The 19,661-nt window shown below is 35.1% G+C and overlaps 1 protein-coding gene across 1 annotated transcript in view; it reads left to right on the forward strand.

Annotated features, from left to right (window-relative positions):
* LOC149068540 (uncharacterized) overlaps positions 1-19,661 on the forward strand; it is a 35,409-nt gene that overhangs the window by 1,109 nt on the left and 14,639 nt on the right. Inside the window, exons 2-10 of the mRNA XM_089250469.1 lie at positions 2,267-2,543; positions 6,136-6,276; positions 6,472-6,539; positions 8,304-8,403; positions 13,586-13,662; positions 13,932-14,119; positions 15,207-15,316; positions 17,248-17,476; positions 17,596-17,664. Of these exons, the coding sequence (XP_089106595.1) occupies positions 2,279-2,543; positions 6,136-6,276; positions 6,472-6,539; positions 8,304-8,403; positions 13,586-13,662; positions 13,932-14,119; positions 15,207-15,316; positions 17,248-17,476; positions 17,596-17,664 (1,247 nt within the window). The 5' untranslated portion in view covers positions 2,267-2,278. The remainder of the gene's footprint in view (positions 1-2,266; positions 2,544-6,135; positions 6,277-6,471; positions 6,540-8,303; positions 8,404-13,585; positions 13,663-13,931; positions 14,120-15,206; positions 15,317-17,247; positions 17,477-17,595; positions 17,665-19,661) is intronic.

Here is a 19,661-nt window from a genome sequence, read left to right on the forward strand (position 1 = left end):
ACCAACATGTTTATTCTTGACAATTGTCACCAGATCTCATTATCAAAAGGATCCTTTTGCACTTGAGCTCCTTTCTCCCTGTGGACCCATGTCTTAAGACAGCACTGGTGGAAATCTAACTCATACACATGAACAAGCCGAGCACCCACACAATTAGAACACTTTGGACACCACTTGAGAAACAATGAAATTTCATTATAATTTCATTTGTATCCATTCATAAAGTTCATTGCAAACATCTAATGTGCATCCCACCAATCGTTCTGTCAATATCCATGTAATAATTCAGTTCTCATAAATTTAGGAGTATTTCTGATTCTCAATGAAATTTCGATGCATAAACACACGATCTCTGTATCAATAATGCATTCTTGTTGAAAATTCAGTCATTAAATGTCTATCCGTTGAGAGCAAGTGCACCTTCAGCATAATATTTACACTACATAAAAATTTAGGTATCTGCTATTTCCACTTCAAATACAGTTTTATACTGTATGAAACATCGGGTGATATTTAAACTACCTATCTGTTCTACTATAAGGCCAGGATTACACTGTGAAAGGTGTATAGAAGTTCTTTTATAAAATGAAAAATGCAACAAATCGGTGGTATCAAAGCATATGTAACAAATGGGCTGGGCTGGCCTATTGGTTGTTTTTAAGTTTTGTAGAAGATCTATCAAACTTTTATATTGCAATCCTGGCTAAACATAAAATCCATATTTTTATGGGCATTGTTTTTCAGCCATCCTGCTGGGAATTTCGCCTGACGTGGCCTTCCATTTGCATTTGTCCAGAAGACAGATGGCAGCACTTCTCGAACACAAAACATGCATCGCCCTGATAACATAAATATGTAAGGGCAGCGCATCCACTCACAACAACACGTTCTGCCACACACCAATTCATTAGAATTTCCCTGGTTAGGAATGTTTATGAGGTGCATGCACTGTGTTCTTTCCATGCATTCAAGGAACAAGGCAGTATAAGTGTATAAGACACTTTTTAACACTATACACTTGTTTTTACTGAAACGGCAGACAACTTTATTCCCTCCCGAATGTTTTCTTCATGTCAGCACTTCTGAGTACATTGCTAATGCAGGAAGTCTCCCTACGAAAGGACTAGTGCACTTATCACTTGAGGACAAAAGTATATAACAACGCTGATCAAAATTTGCTCTATTGGAATTTCCCACTAGTATACTACTACTACACCACACATGCACCTCATGCATATTCCTCTATGAAACTTCTAATGAACTGGTACTGCAAAACATTTTGACCAATTCATATAGCTGGTACATAACGGTAGATTTATTAACCTTTTCAGACCCTTGTGCTACAAATGTGTTTTTTTCTTTTAACCTCAGGCCCTGTTACCTGGACTTGAAGCATTGTGTAAGTTTTAAGTTAGATATATGGTGAATATGAACTTTTTGAGCTTTTATCTCAGAGCAGCACTTGAAGTTGAACTTTCAGGGGATTTTTAAGATGGCTTCCACAGGAAAAGTGTGATTTTTTGCATAAAATTCTGGAAAAAATTGTATGTGAATATGAATATACTCTGCATCGTCTTGACTGAAAAAAATGGAACAAAGTGAATTATATATATATATATATATTTCTTCACAAAAACGATTCTCTCTAAAATTTGATGGCATTTGTGTTTTTTTTTTCGAGTATCAAAAACACAAAAAACAATTTTTTGAAAATTTCCAAAAAAATTAACGCTTGGGTCTGAAAGGGTTAAACATTATACTGTGTCTTTACATTGGTTTTCATTTTTGTGTAAAATATTGGCAATGCAAATAACTGTGGCAGTCTAAATTTTGTGAAAGCACGTTAAAAAATTGAGACAGAGGTCCATGCCCCTCACTTTCCAGGACATTGAAAATATTTTCATTAAAAAGTTAAAATAGTGAGAAAAAGCCTCTGTTTTAGTTAATTTCTGTCAGCGTTGGCAAGTTTTTGCCATTTGGAAAATACCATGACAATAAATTGCCTGGAAAAAATAGTTTTGCCATATTTGAATTGCTGAATTCTTGCCAGTGGTAAAAATTTAACAAATTTAAAATCTCTCACTTGTGTGTTCGTGCAAGGGAACAAGGAAAAAAAATGCATAAGTGAGAGAGACTTATAAGTGAACATCATTATTTACTTATATATCTTTGAGAGCACAGAAAATCATCTTAAAAGTGAAAGCCGTTTATGTGAGTGAGTGTATAAGTGAGAGATTGCTATATCTTTTTTCTTTTAATTATTCAGGTTTTTGTGTGTATGGATTCAGCTTCACCACAAAATGGCCCTACTGAGAAATCTTTTGCAAACAGCTTCACATCAGAACAGTCCACAGTGAAAGGAGTAGATACAAACGTTCAATTTGATACAAACGAAAATTGCACTTCAGAAAAGACAGAGCTTCAACAAATCAATGTTCAGAATTTGACTAATGGTATAGATATGAAAATTCCAATCACTGTTCAGAGTTGTATACCGCTGAATCTGCACGCTCCATCTGAATTAGTTGTCATAGCAAACGATGGTAACTATAATCCTTGACTATAATTCCCAATGCAGAATCTTTTGCATTGCTCTGCAATGAGCCCTCCGCTGACTGAAAATGCTCAGTGGTAAAAATTCCCATAATAGTGTTTCCTACACTTTCTTAAAATTCTTCCAGATTGTTCTGCAATGTACATCACAAATTTTGACATATTCTGCTTTGGGGACTATACTTAACATATCGCACACCATCAGGAATAACGTCACAACTCAAAAAACTTAAAATTGCAGAATAACAAAAATAAACTTCACTTTTTCAATACAAAAGGCAGTCTACTAGAACAAAACTTTTGCTGCTTAGCGGCCAGTTTTGTTGCTATAGGAATGTCAATATCACTGACTTGCAGAGGAAAAAAAATTATTTTGTGTATGGAATTAACTCAAATTCAGGCATTTTTGAGTTGTGACATTATTCTTGCTGGTGTGCGGGTACTGTGTACTTTTTATCATGATTTTTTTAAATTTTTATTTATTTTATTCTTTCAATTATTTAATGTTGTTATCCAGGTTACCAGGATCACACATACATATACAGAGCTGTAAGATTCTAAATGTATATATTAAGCCAAGGGTTTTTAAACTTTCCAGACATTGTGGGCCAAATTGAAACTTCTTGCGAAACCTCTACATCACCATCTCTTACTGGGGCATTAATAATTGTAAGATACAATTTACAAGGGCTTCTCATGTAATTTACAGTGACATCTTAACATCCTTTATACATGGTGTCGAGTTAAGTTCTTAGACACCATTTATCTTTTGAATCGTTGGTTATAGAAGCATCCTTTCAATTAGAAAAAGTGCCCAAATAACATGTCCATCTCAGGTATGTCATTCATGTTACAAGGGACATTGTATAGTTACTAAAATAAAAAAATTAACTCTTTATGCAATCCCTGCACGTCACAAAACCCTCTTGGAAACTTGTTTCCTTGTCTCTTCTGATGCCAGCAAAAACATTCCATGTGTTTAAGTGCAATATTCACTAAGATATTCAAATTTTAAAAAAAGCGAAGGAAAGTTGAAAAAAAATAGCTCTAAATGCGGAAAAACCATTTTACCTGCATTTAACAGTTTTTTTCCCCTCCATTTTTTGAATACGAATATCTTAGTGAATATTGCACTTGAAGCATGGAATTTTTTTGTTCGTATCAGGAGACAGGAAAACAACTTTCCAATTGGATTTTGTGGCATGCAGGGATTGCATAAAAAGTTAATTTCTTTTATTTTAGTAACTACACAATATCTCTTGCAACACGAATGACATACCTCGGATGGGCTTGTCATTTGGATACTTTTCCTAATTGAAAGTAAGCTTCTATAACCTACGGTTCAAAAGATAAAGGGTGTCTAAGAACTTAACTTCACCCCCGGCATACAGACTTTTAACAACAAATTTCAATGATTGCTGCAGTTCAGGTACCAGAGGTAAATCACAAAAACTGATATTGTTAACATTCAAGAAATGAAGGAAAAAATATAATAGTAGTAGGTTTTCCGTTCTTAACCCTTCTCCTAGCCAATCTTTTCCCATGTATGTCATGGCATCCACAAGGGTGGGGCCGACAAGACTCTAGCCCAGGAGGATTTTTATCATATTTAATTTTGTTTCTTTATATTTACTATAAATTCACTATGTGGGTCTGCCAGAGATTTGGTTTTTCAGCATTTCTGTAAATTCGGTAATTAGGTATGCCATTTTGGATGCTGTTTTGTCTATCCTGAAATATATGAAATCAGGAGCCCAGAAAAATATTTGGTCTCCAGGACCCTCCAACATGTTAAGGTAACTGGTAATGCATCAAATACACAGTTACTTGTGAATCTAAAAGTGTCTCTCAATAATTATAAAGTCTGCGCCATAACTCTCAGTGGCCTGTGAACTTTATTTTTTTAATTTCCATCATCTTCAAATGTTTTTATTTTCTTAAATGTTATAAAAATGTTTGTCTGCAAAATTCTCAGATGGCCACATTTCGCCTGCAAGTGATGTGTTGAAAACCTCGGTATTAAGCAATGTCCCGTTGAGAAACGAAGGTATTGACAAGCTTTCGAAAATGATATTGTGCTTTAAACTTTCCCTTCTCAACCAATCCGAATCCTCTATCAAAATGGGTAGGTTATTTATGTTTGAAAATACTCTAGGTCAAGGTTTCACTAATACCAGGCATCCTCATGGTAACTAAAAAATAAGATTTGGTGCCAAAAATTTTATATATGTGGGTTATTGAATTCAATCAGAGACTGAAGACAAAACAAAATGTTTTTGAATCAGTGAGCATAGAGATGTCTGAAGTGAGGTCATAAGGGGGGGGGGGCAGGGGGTTCTGCCCCCTCAGAAATGTTTGAAAATGGCTGAGAATATGGAATAACATGCATAAGTGTCATCACTTTGGTTTCCCCCCCCCCAAAATGTCAGCGGTTCCCCTTACAAAATAAATTTCTGGCTAAATAGATCATTCCCAACCTAAAATCACATGAACCCCTTGCAGCCCTGGGGGTATTCTAGAGAGGAAGGGGAGGGGGACGCGTGGCAAAATTAAGTAAGAGGGGAACCATGGCAGGTGATTGTGTTTGGGACAAAGATTTTTGAAATAACAGATGTGAAGCATTTAACTGAAATACAGTATGAAATGGGGAAAATATACTGTATCCCCGCATGCCAAAAAAGGGAGATAAAGATAAGTTCAATAAAGATCATGTGATGCATTCAGAAGACTGATGTCAATCTATATTAAATACTGATTAAATATTAAAACCTATAAATCCCTATAAAAACTATAAATCATAATAGAGTAATGTAAGTGACAGTCAAACATTGAATCCCAAAATATCAAAGGTTTCAAATTAAAGGGGTTCAAAGGTCAAAAATTAAGCATTTGCTTATTGCTCTAATCTAATTATTACCAGTCTAATACGAAATACAAATGCTGTGTTTTGCACTTTTTCTCTTTTTTTTGTATGTTCAGAATTGAAGAAATATGCAGTCACATTAGTATTACAATGGTTCGCAGGGCAATTCTTCAATTTTTTTCTTCCTTTATTCAAATATTACACACATGATCACAGAATATAAAAATACTTCACAATCTACTAATTATTCCATTCAGCTCATCTAATCTATAAAACTATTATTTATTAATTTATCTAATAATTTATTAATAAATCTAAAAATATAGAGACAAAAATGTGAAATTCTCAAAAAGCAACACATGAAAACTTGGTGGAGAACCAAACATCTACTAGCATTCTAACAGGTTTTTCACATTGTTATCCCATGGAAAATTTGTTCTCTCAAAATTTCTGGTGCTAAGCAGTGTTGGTGCTATGTAAGGGTTTGGCTATTTATTGCGTTCATCCACTGTGGGCAGCTAACTATAAATAAAAGCAGAGTTCTTAATGAAAGATGACAACTTGAGAAATTTATAAGTAGCGGGTATAGTGACCAACTGTTGTTCATTAGCCATGTTCATCACATGCTTTCTCTTCAGTATTTGAAATTAATTGTCCATGTTGTATCAGAACAATAACTGAATTCATTTTTTATTTTTAACAAAATGCATTTTTTTAAGGAGCTAATGTTCTGAGCGAACACAAAGTACCTTTTGTGCCATTACAAACTGTAGCTGTTAACGATGCTGATGGTAGAAAATTTTGCATTGATTCTGTCAAACTCGAACAAAGCGGCCAAACTTATATTGTCTCTTTACAAGGTATTATATTAATTTTCTTGTTATTTGCATGTGATGTGAATAAATCAAATTAGTGAAATACTGACAGGCTAGTTTTGTTTTCTAGTTGTACCGAATGAATCAATAAAAGTTAAAATCAAGATTATTCAGAAATTCTCATAATTTCTATGTTAAATCTACTCTAATGTATTATTTTCATTAATTCATATTTTATAGATGGCTTAGCTAGTATAGTTGAGGTAGTTGATCCAAGCGGTCCTGCTTCAGTTGCTGAAACCTCTGAGGTTAGCATTTAGTTTTTTTTAGTTAATATGTTTGTATGTTATGAAATTATACACTGAAGTGCCAAAAGTCATGGGATACTTCTTAATATTGCTGCACTTCACTGGGTAAAAGGAGATCCCACAGGATATTAAGAGATATCCCATGACTTTTGGCACTTCAGTGTAGTCCAGTGGTTCTTAAATTGACACCGGCAGCTCTTTTGCTTTCGTGGTCATGTATGAACTTTTACTGTGATTTTTTTCATTCTTTGTGAACTGGTTTTGACTAGCACAGTATGATAATAAAGTAAAATCTGTACACACAAATGTACTCTATGCTTATTCAACCCTAGTCCTCGCACAGTTGCCATAGACAAAGCTTCTCTGATACACTGGTTTTATTTTCCCTTATCATTTTATGGTTACCGTATTACCTGCATTATCCATCATGCTATGAAAGTCAGGGGGCAGCAGCTTTTTGAATGGTGGAGTTTAGCCCATTCCAGGCATGCTGGGGAAAGCTAAATTTTGTAAGGATCACAATATATTCAGTAGATGATATGAACTTACTCTTCTGTTATTGAATTAATGGTCAAATCAAAATTAAAATAATAGTTATTCACTGTAGCAAATGTGTTCTGCCCAGGAATTTAATAGAACACTGTAAATTCAGCATTTACTTGCTCTAATTTAATTATCGTCAACCTTATTGCAAAGTACAGACACAATTTTTTTTTACATGTTTTTCTGCATGTTCAGATGATATTGAAGAAATATGCTGTTGATTTTATATAACAACATCATGTTTTGCGGTAGAATTTTTAATTTTTCATTGTTTTTATTCCAATTTTACACACATGATCAAAGTACATGACAAAAATACTTCTTAGTCTACTTGTTCTAATTTTCTAACTCATCTGATTACTGTTAATGGAAATGCTTAGCATCAGATATTTTTAATCAATCAATATTTGTAACAGCAAAAGCAAACATAAAGCTCAAGCTACCTGAATGTAGGTCATAAAACAGAAAGGATCATAAAATGCAGAGAAAGACGAGGTTCAAATTAGCCAACTCTTAGGATTCGTAGGGTCCAGATAATTAAAAATTATCCAGAATATGCGACTTAAATTTCCAGCATGCTGGTGTCTTTTTCTATGTTACGCAACATGCCGGCTAATGCTGAGAAATACAGTATATGTATAATGCTGGAGTAGATAACAGGTTTATGATGCCGTTCAATTCACATAACAGCCAGCAATTTGTTTTCTGGCTCTATGACAAAGTTTGGATCATCTTTTCTAATGGTTTTCTGGATTGATATTGAGACATTCATAATTATCACTAAATTATATATATATCATGCAGATTCTATTCTATTTCAAAACTGTGAATATAAAAAATTAATAATGAAAGCATTTATAGAAAATTGTCATGTAGGTGACAAAGAGTAGGACATTTTTCCTGATTTCATGTAATTTTCCAAAACTATGTAATTTTTTTAAAGCCACCAAAACAATAGCTTTCAAAAATCTATTTCACTGCTTAAGTGTGCATCCAGACAAGATGTTAAGTTACCAAAAGGTAGAGAAAAACAAAATTAAAGGAGAACTCAAAAACAAGAAAACCAGTCATAAATATCACAATGCATTAACCAGATAAATACTTTTTTGTACAGCCATATCAAATGTAAAATTTTCAAACTGCTTTCTTATGTCAACCTTTATTAACAAAATAAAACTCATCACAGTTATGTTGTTTTATTTCTTACGTATATAAATGTAGGCTGTTTCTGCTCATCAAAATGTAAAATTGGTGTCTAAACAGGGCATTAACCAGAACTGGTTCACCAGCAAAGCGGAAAAAGCAACGCTTCATAAAAAAGGTATATTTAAATATGAAAAAAAATTGTAAATTAATATTGCTCTAATCCAGTCATTTGATGAAAATTTTTTTTTTTTGTGATCAAATCTAGTTTTTCGATTTTATTTTAGAGTAAATGTATAGATGAAACATGTATATAACAATTTGGACACATGGAAAATGCATCATTATAAAGTAGTTATCGTTGTTGATGGAATATATTAGCACTGTCACAAGTGCATTGGGATCAGAGAGCAATATTGTTCTACAGGGCAGGGGGTGGCTAACAGCTGGCCTGCGACTAGGTAAAATTACTGTGTATTAAATTGATTTTCTTATTTAAGCCATTATTTTCCACTGCAGAGTTGATTAACAGACTATTTACATTCATTATTTCTAGTGGTGATAGTAATTAGCTATATGATCTCATCACATTGCCTTTTCGTGCTCATGGTTTGCTCTCTCTAGTTATAGGAATTTTTATTCCATTTCTTTCTGTCCTCATTGGGCAAGTTGCCTTTTGGTCATCTTTGTGTTTGAAGCTGAATGCATATTGGGTGTTCTGCTCACAGTGATGAAACTTTTTCGAAGGGGATGCCAACTCACATTGACACCTCAAAATTATAAAGAGCAAAAATGTGTCATATGGAATGGCCAGGTTCATATTGCTGTGTTGAACAAAAGAGTTCTACAGACAATAATTTTTTGCATTGAAAACAGAAGCAGTCATCTCTAAGTTTTGTTATAGCAGGTAGATAGCATTCCATTTTGAAGCAGACTAACACTATCTCAAACCAAAATACTGATATTCTGTCCCAAGAAGTAAGTAACTCAAGTTATAAGAATACATATATTGAGCAAATCTGGTTCAGTGTAATCTCATGGTCATACAGCACCAGTTAATGGTGTATGTGCGCATCCTTTCAAAATCAACAGGCAGTCTTTTTCTTTCTTTTGAAACGAACACAACTCAGGTCTATCGCCATCTATGGGTAATTTAAAGTGAATTTAATCAATAACCAAGTGAGTTGGGCCAGAAGTGTAAGTGTGTACCTAACAGTCTGAGTGTGTACCTAGTATTGTATCTGATTTTATAGTGCTGCCATCAATATTGCAGAAGTGAAGTGAGTGAATTGTGATGATTGAATTATATTTGCTCTATGTGGCGAGACTTTTTAAAGCAGCGCATTTGTGCCTGAACGTTGAGAACTACAGAAAACCAACTTCAGCCAACTAGCACTGTTGTGACAGTGGGGCTTGAGCCCGTGACCTCACGATACAAGTCTGTCACTATGACCACTTGACCACCACAGCGACAACAGGTAGTCTAGCTGATCCATGTGAAGCTAGTCCATTTTATCTTTGTACTGTTTTGCTATTCACAGTGGCGGATCATGATTTTGGGAGGCCCCAGGCGCAACCTGATCTGGAGGCCCCCCCTATCAGGGGCGGATTAAAGGTAGGGGCTGTCACCCCCCCCCCCCCCCGAGAGCAGAAAAATTAAATGGAAAAAAAAAATATTTTCTACGTTTTTGACTGAATAACAAACCAAGAAAATAAATTTGCTTAAAAAAGGGGGAAAATTCAGAATTTTTTCCAAAAAAAATCAGAACCGTCCTGAAAAATTGAACACATTGTCACAACCACCGCCCCCACCCACAAATTTGCGTTTATCCACCACTGCACCCTTTTGGCCCTAATAAGAACGAGATGGTTCACTAAAATGAACAGTATTATGAAAATCATAACTTTTTTTTTATTTTTGCATCACCAAAACCATAAACACAAAAATAAGATAAGGAAATATAATGATATTCTCTGGTACTAGATCAAAAATAATCACACTCCCATTAAAAAAAAAAAAAAAATCACAGTAAAATTCTGCATCATATTTTTAGTAATCTAAGATGTCCGTCCTGGTGCCTTCAGCCAGCCACACGGCAAAAATGGAGATCCGTCATAGTTTTAGTAATTTAATATTACTGATTAATAAAGATTTGATAATATCTCAAATATAATATATTTGATTTGATATAAAGATACTGATAATATTTAATAGAAAAACATTTCTTCAATAGAGGGAAGAAATTATATCAGAGTAAATATAAGAATTATATTTTTAATGGAAGAAATTAGGTCAGAATGAATAAAATTTAATGAAAGAAATTATTTCATAATGAATTAAAATTATTGTCAATGAAAGAAATTATTTAAAAAAAATTTTTTAGAAATTATTATTTTTTATTTGTTTATTCTATTTTATTTTTACTATTATTATATTAATTATTATTATTTTCTCTTTCAGCCACCTCGTTGGGCACTCTGCCTGTTGTGGCCTTTGCCTTTGTATTATTTGTATTCAGAGTGAATAAAAATCTTCTATATTATGCCCCCCCCCGTTTCGTTTAATAACGAAAAATGCCACAGTATAACATTGTGGCCCGCGTACTTTATAAAATGTTTCAATATGGCCTGCTATGCCTCAAAGATTGAAGACCCCTGCAGTAGACTCTCGCTAATCCGGTACGTATTAGACCACGGTGTGCCAGATTTTACCGAAATTGCTGGATTAACTTTGAAGAAACCCATTGAAATAATATATGAAATTTCGTGCAAAGACATAGTCAGGACTTGATCAGCAATTAAGAAATATTAGAACGTGTTAAGGGGTTAGGGCATCAGGAGAAAAGTGACACCACACCACCTAAATATCCTGGACTACTGGACGTGCTGGATTAGAGCACGATCGAATTCTCGAGAGACTACTGTAGTTGAAATGCTCAAATAAAAATTTATCAGATAATTTATATATTTTTAGTTTTGCTTACCGTTATTTTTGAAGACTCTGCAATCTATATCCTAAAGGAAATCTTGAGGATCGGCATGGAAATTTTTTTCATTACAATAACACACATTACAATTACATTAACAATAAACACTTTTCTGTCTGACACAAAGATGTTGTCTACCCAAGCCTCCTTGATCAATCCAAAAATGTAGCTCTTTTTTTTTAGAAAGAAGGAAAAGAAACCCCCTTGATTTTTTTCAGCCGGGGAGGGAGTGTTAAAAGAGAAACAGAAAAATCACGTGATTCAGAATGCATGTCATTCAGCATTCATTTCAAACCCCACTTTTTTTTTGTCATATGGTCGTATGGTTCCAGTCATAGATTGCAAATGTATATGTTGTTTGAACCAGCTTATAGTATTTCATTCAAACAAGTGGGAGACAAAATCACAATAAGAGCTCTACTACATTCATTTTAATTAGTACGAGTGTCTCTTCCTGTCGATGTCGCCGCTTGCCGATAGCCATCTTGTCATCCATTATACTGTATACAAAAGCTTACACCAAAGCTGTCGTATTATTGGCGCCTATAAAAGCATTTAATATTGTGGAATGAGACATCTGTTTATGCCTTCACTCCAATTTTCATTTCGGACAGACATTAGGACCTGCTGTTCTCACCCCTCCTCCTGCTTGTGCGCTTAGGGAAATACTGTTTGAAAATGACCCTCCCTGAATGATCGCTTTACAATGTCTCTTCTTTCTTTGTCGGGGAAGAACTGGCCCTTGAGAGCTGCGTCTTGTAAATTGTTCTTTTCTTCCAGTTCCCGTTTTTCTTCCATAACTCTTATAGGTACAGTATACATTAAAAAAAAAAAAATTGCGGTTAAAAAAAAAAAAAGGTAGAGCAGATACTGTACTTAGTTCAGGAGATTTGTTGATGCGCATGTAAATTCATATGTAGGATGAAGCACACAACTATTTGGAGGCCCCCCGCTCTGCCGAGGCCCCAGGCGCGCGCCTCATGCGCCTGTGCGGTAATCCGCCACTGGCTATTCACACAACTGGCTTTTGGCACAATTTCCCTCACAATAATAAAACTCCTTTCAAAGTCTACGGTGCATAAATCAATTCTTTGTGTGTCTATTCTACCTGTGCAACCCTACCGGTTGCCAAATCAGAGGCAAGGGATAAAAATAATTACAAAAAAATGTTTTGTCTGTAAATTCAAACTATGGACTAATTTGCAAAAGAAACAGTGTTGCATTGTATCTACTAGCTAGGAACCAGAAAAAGCAATGGATATGTATCAGTTTATGAAGAAATGGTGCCCAGGGTAAAGTTGTAATGACTTATTACTTGTGGCAGATACAAATCTGTGAGTTTTCTGAATACTTTTATGGGTGCAGCTTATAGGCCACTGTGGTGGTCGAGTGACCATAGTTAAGGACCCCACCTTGGTGGTCAGCTGATTGGTTTTCTGTGGTTCCCAACTTCAAGGTGCGAATGCGAGCCGATCTCCCCTTTAAAAAGTCTCGCCACAGACCTACAAACAGTAAAAATATAATTCAGTCATAACACATCACTCACTTCACTTCTGAAATATACATGGCAGCACTGAAAAATCAAACACAACACTACATACATACTCAGACTGTTAGGTAAACACACAGTTACACTTCCGCCACAACTCACTAAGTAGTAAATCGCCCATAGATGGTGATAGACCTGAGTTGTGCTCGGTAAGAAAGAAAGAAAGGGTGCAGCTTTTGTACACCGAAGTTTTATCTCTGGTGTGTCCCGTGAACATTACATTGGCTCTTGAATAGTGAGAAGTAGGCCACCTCTAGTACAGAAGATTATTGTTATAGAGGGTATCATTACGTATGGTTTACACTTAATATATTTAAAAAGTTACTTTTTATAAGGCTGGAATAGATGAATAATGGGAATGCTCAAATTTTTATCTTAATAATCATAATTTCCAGTAAAGCAGTCACACTGAATAAAGTGACTGATAGAAAATTCTTTTGTTAAAATGCCATTTGCTTGCTATACGCTTCAACTTTGTGTAAATGGCATAAAATTTTCATTCAAGATCTTGGATTATCTTTACTTACTGCTCAAATTTTTTTGGATAATTTTATAACATTGTGCAACATTAGTCATTCTTCATGAATAAAAATTTCACTTTTAAGCTTCATTGAAAAGACTGTAAAAAAACTTATTAAAGTCAGAAATTGTGGAAAAATTGTAATATTGGGGATAAGCGTATAAAGATATTAGCAATAGCTTTATTACTGGAAAAACACCGTAATTTATGATCACACCTTTTTGGATATATTTGAAGTTAAAAAATGTCCTGTTGACTTGTATCACTTTCAAACATTTCAAGCATGCAACATTGTTTTTCACAGGCCATGTGTGGAAACAAGGTATGTGGAGTAAAGAGGAAATCGAATTGTTGGAGTCGAACATACGCCAGTACTGTAAGGTAACATTCATTTGTTTCCTTCAGGGACAAATTTACATACCATGCTACTTTTTTGTTTCATGTACATACTGGGATAAGCAATATAACATTGAACTATATGCATTTCTGTAATTGCCTTATACTGTGTATGAAATTTCAAGATGAAACAACCGCATTGCACTCATGCTCATGAGTAAATCTACCAATTGCCAAAACCTCAGTGAAGCATGAATACTAAGGGGATTTGAGGTCCTATGTCAACTTCTAACTCTTTCTTTAATTTCCAGCAGCGTGATATTCATACTCCAGCAACAGTTATATTTGAAATGGCCAAAGATGAGAGGAAAGATTTTTACAGGACAATAGCCAAAGGTTTGAACCGGCCACTATTTTCTGTGTACAGAAGAGTTATCAGGATGTATGATAACAAGAATCACGTCGGAAAGTACACTACTGAGGAACTGGAAAAGCTGAAACAGTTATGTATAAATTATGACTTGGAACATAAGTAATAACATTTAGTAATCTTAAAATTGTTTTATTCTGTTTGATGACATTTTTAGTTCATTTAACAATTTTGTTGCTTGCATGTTCAACTTATTAGACATGTGGGTAAAGTTGAACCCCAATTTCAGGCATGGTAGCCCAGGTCACTAATATACTCACATACTGTACCGAAATTTATTCAGAGGTGTCATGAGTGATACTAGACAAGTTCTTGTCTGAAGACTGTAAAACATGAAAGATGACAAGATGACCTCAGAACTCATACAATAGAAATGAGTCCTCTGCTGAGGTGCCCCAAACTCTCAACGAGACATAAAAAATTTTTGAATGAATTTATGATGTTTGGAATTGGCAAAAACTATGGGTTTGAGTACATAATTAGCTCATGTGTGCAAAAAATGACTGACCTGAATGATTGAACTCCAGTTTGAGGAATCAGGCAAGCCTGACAATTTTATTCGTCAAATCAGAGACAAGATAAGATGATCACAAACATAAACACAGAGACATCAATAAAATTATGTACATTTAAATCTTCACATCTGGGTTCTGCTGCATGTTTAATATATTTAATACTATTTGTCAAGAATGATGCAATGTATTGTCACAACTTTGCAAAAATGCAAACATATTATAGCATTCTACTGTGCACTGATTTTGTTCAGACTGTAAACAGCATTTCTGAGCAATATTAAACATTGTATCACAACAGTTTTAATACAGTTTCAAAAATGGGTTTAGAATAGTGTGTGTGTATGTAAACATTGTTCTGCATCCAGACCCAGGCAGTGTTTGAGTTTCTCAAGTTGCCATGCTCAGTCAGGTTACAGCAGGAATTTGTGCTGCTAATTTTTTTTTTACTTCACAGGGAATAAAGAAAATAGCTTGAAAGGACATAAACACTAATGAAAGCCTTATACAAACTTGGAATGAAATTGTTACTGTTCATAAGCTTGTTATTTCCATGATAGAATTAAAAAGTCAATAAAACATTTTAATATTTGTGTACAATCACTCGATGAAATCATGTATCTAATATATCTTTTTCCTTGCTTCAGTTTACGATCTCTCTACGGCAATAATTGGCAAGCAATCGGTAACGCAATGGGTAGAAGTGCCTCTTCCATCAAGGATCGATGTAGATTGATGAAAGATAATTGTAATCAAGGTATTCGTTTGCATGTTATAAATAACTAAATAAATTAATATTTCCATTATATTCTGCATTTTCTGCCATTGTGCATATATATTGTTAGGGTTGTTAAAGCAAATCTTCCATGCCTTTACTTTTATAACATTGGAATCACACATTAGTTTAAGATGTCATACATCCCCATCTGGTGGCCAATATCAGTAGCAGGGAAACCCCTCTTTTGCAGACACTGGTGAGACAAAAGAAAATTGTGAACAAAAGAGAGATGACCCCTATGAGTTAAAAAAAAACATTATTTTTTGGCAGTAAAAGAGGGGTGACTGTTAACCCCTAGGCTGCAGAAATAGAGAAAACTTGCTCTCAAAACAGCTACATAAAAAATTTCTTTTTTAGTTGTTTTTTTGTGAAAGACAGATGACACTCAAACTTATACATTGCAAATACAGTGATCTCTCGTCTGTAACGAAGATAATTCATTCCAGAATCATGTTTGTTTGCAGAAAACTTTGTAAGCTGAGGTATTTGTTAACTGGAGAAACCACAAGACACCCAGGCTCTGTCACAAAAAGCAATGTAAGCACTTCGGCCCCCCTGGGGGGGGGGGACCAGGGCATCTCCGGTAAAACCAAAATTTATTGAAACGTCAAAGATTACATATAGTGCAAGGAAATCAAAAATTATGTAAATCGAAGAATCAAATTAATCAAGTTAAAGTCAGTGCAACGGACACGGATAATAAATAATCATAGAAAGTTGTACAAAATCTTATCACAACAGGTGCAGTCAGGAATTTGATTGATCAAGGATTGTATGACAGAAGGGCAGAGCACCACATTGCACTCGGACAGTTTAATACACTTAGTCTAATTCGCTTTTTATCAGTGTTGAAGATCTTTTAAAATTTCTCCGGGACTTCATTAATTAGATTTAGGATTCATTCTGCTCCTCGCTTGCAAACAGTGCCACCAGCGCACTGTCAGGATGAAGACGCTGCGATCTCCTTAATGGAGGCGCTGGTACCAGAGTTACAGGAGCTGGAGGAGACGGATCCCTTATCTTCTCAGGATGTTCCTCAAAGAATTTCACCATTTTTCTTATCTTTTCTTTTGATTCCTCTCAGCGTAGTATGCCGGTATTTGTTAGCTGAAGTATCACTGTGCAGTGAGAAATCTATTTGAGACGGATACTGTATGAGACGTAAACCGGTCTTCAACAGAATAAAAAATTAGTCCTCTTTTTAATTAATGCTTTTATGTGCACCTTTATACGGAAGCCTGTTTATGATGGAATATTATTTCAGTCTCTTGGCATTCTGTTTCATGCAGGTTTTGTTGTATAATAGAATTGAAAAAAGTGCGATACAGAAAATCTGGGTTCAAACCTACGATAACTAATGAAATAGTGATTGCTGGCAGGCAGGCAGGCAATTGACCACTCTTCAACAATGTACAATCATCCCACATATTACAAGCAAACCTGTTAGAAAATAAAAAAAATAAAAAACTCTAGAATATATTTGTGTACACCATCTATATACATCATTTTAAGAAGTCCATGTCAAAAAATTACCAGAAAAATCCAGGTCCTCTCAGGATCATGGAGCATGCTGCTACACTCATCATCCTTGAATGATGGAAGTGTGCTTATGGTTAAATAAAGGTTTCACTATTCATATGAACTATTAGTTGAGTTATGTCTAACTGTCTTTTGTAGGGGGACCGTTCAGTGTATATATGTTCGGAGAAAAGAGAAAAAAATGCTCATTGCTTCTGTAGCATAGTGGTCTAGCCAATCTCCCAATTTGCAAGAGGGACAGTGGTTTGATTCTCCACAGACGCAGATGAATTTTTCCTTTTTTCAAATTTGTTTTCACTTAAAGCCAGTTGTCTAGGCCCTTATAACACATTAATTGTTGAATTTTTTTCATTGTTGTCTCAAATATGAAGGTAAATGGCTACCAGCTGAAGAGAAGAGACTTGCAGAAGCAGTGTACGAATTGGCCAATGCACTTCCCGGTGAAATGATTTCATCTGGGCTTTCGTGGGCTGATGTCGCAGAAAGAGTAGGAACCCGTTCTGAAAAGCAGTGTCGCACAAAATGGCTTAATTACCTCAATTGGAAAGAAGCTGGCGGGACAGAATGGACTCGAGAAGATGATGTTGCTTTGATATATAGGTAATAATGGACTCTGAAGGTTTTTTTTGCTTGGTCAGTTTTTTTTTTTCGGGGAACTATTTTTCATGTTTAATTCAAAAGAAAATTAAAACATCTGTTTTTCATATTTTCTTTTGCAGGATTTCACTGCTGAATGCAAGTGATGAAAATCAGGTTGACTGGAATGAGTTAGCGAAGGGATGGATGAGGTAAAAGATGTGTTCTCAGTTTCAAAATCTTCATTTTCGTGTTCAGAATTAAGATGAAAGCAATTCAGTTATTATTAATTTACAAGTTTTTAAATTTATCATCATGAGGATATAGTTTTTATTGGTTGATATAGTTTTGGAACTATTTTATGAGGCAATCCTGGCAAAAAACAGAATCATGTGGTTGGATTTGGTGTATTCAGAAAAAAAGATAGGAATTCTCATCCTCACACTCACACAAACATAGGTGGTCAGTCAGCCTCTGGTTTAACAGCTCTAAGTCTGAATCCCAGCCAAAAAGCACAACTGTTTAGAATAAACTTAATGCAATGTAGCAGTTTGGCATCTGGTCATCAACTGGCTTGGGAAGAGGGGGGGGGTGCCTCATGACTATTGTCCATGGTTCTCCAACCAAAATAGTCAAGCCTTGCGTCGTTGAAACATGGCTCAAGTCCCAGTCTAATGCACATAAAATTGACCGTGGTGCAACAAAACCAATCAAATAATCCCCACTCTAATGGCGACTTTACATAAAGCCTTCCTCACTTACATTAGTATACAGACATTTGAAAGACCAGACACTTCGGTTCACGTCTCATCATGTATACAGACCAAATTTCACGAACATGACTCTCCTTTTTTCTGACTTGACATATTCAGTTGTAAATGTCATAGTAGGTTTTCATAGTTTCTCTTTTCTTGATGAGCCAACATTATTTTCTGTGAATATGAGGCCAAAAATATTTTGAAAACATTTTCTTTTTAAATATTTTCTTGCTTATTACGAATAGTCAGTCTTTTAATGTATTGCCTATGGCAATAGACGTTGTGCTCGGTTTGAAAAGAAAAAAAAAAAAAAGTCTTTTAATGTCTCACTAGGTAGTAAATTGCCCATGGCGATAGACCTGAGTTATGCTCTGCTTGAAAAAAAAAATGTATTTTAATGTGCAGTGAAACCTAGGTATAACGATACTCTGCGAACCAGGAAAAAATATTGTTGTGGAGGGATTATCATTATATCGATAGGCAACATTATAATCATGTGCTGCTGAATTTATACTATTGTTGATATTTTTTTTTCTAAATCTTTGTTGCTAGTATCATCAGAAAATGTGTGCTTCAAAGTATTTATTCATTGTGGAAAACTTTTATTAATTAATTGATTAATGAAATTTATTCAGATGCATTGCCCCTGTAAAGCAGTTTAGTGTTCAAAAAAATATTGGCTTAGTGGTTTCAAAATCTCTGAAAAAATATTGTTATGGAGGGATTTATCGTACTAGAGCAGTGTTTCCCAAAGTGGGCAATATTGCCCCCTGGTGGGCGATGGAATGGTCCAAGGGGGCGATAAAACCTACTTATTTAACATTCGATCCTATGGGTTTACTTGAGTTTGGGGGGGGGGGCGATGAGAGGAAAAAATTTCTGATGAAGGGGGCGATGGAACAAAAAGTTTGGGAGACTATGTACTAGAGGATATGCTTATATCGGAGGACTTTATTAATCAACTGTAGGCAATTCAAAACAAGATTTGAAACAAAAAAATAAATCATTGAGAGGGATTTATCAGTGTAGCAAGGTTTCACTGCATAAGGCGGAGATAGACTTGATAGTCTGGGGGGGGGGGGCACGGTGATGATTGCTAGGGGCATGATGATGTCAATTCATATATATACACATATACATTAGATCACTCAGATCCGTCTTTGATGCTTGGGGGCAGTCTCTCCCCCCCCCCCCCCACCATGCTGTCCTGTATCTCTGTCCACGTTTTACTATATTTAACGTTTTATTTAATTTTTTTAATGTTAGATAAATTAGTCAATTAATGCATGCATTAATTTGCTCTGTGATCTCTGCAGGCGTAGATCTAGAAGGAGGGGTATACGATGGCCTCTCCTAAAAGCCTGATGATATCGGGGAAAATTGGTATTTTCTGTAAAATACGGGACGATATCAAGAAACCTACACAATTAATCCCCCCCTACACATTGCCC

This window comes from Pholcus phalangioides, unplaced genomic scaffold (assembly GCF_987345545.1).
Source record: "Pholcus phalangioides strain wild (caught in Gottingen) unplaced genomic scaffold, Ppha-v1.0 ptg000024l_1, whole genome shotgun sequence".
NCBI lineage: Eukaryota > Metazoa > Arthropoda > Arachnida > Araneae > Pholcidae > Pholcus > Pholcus phalangioides.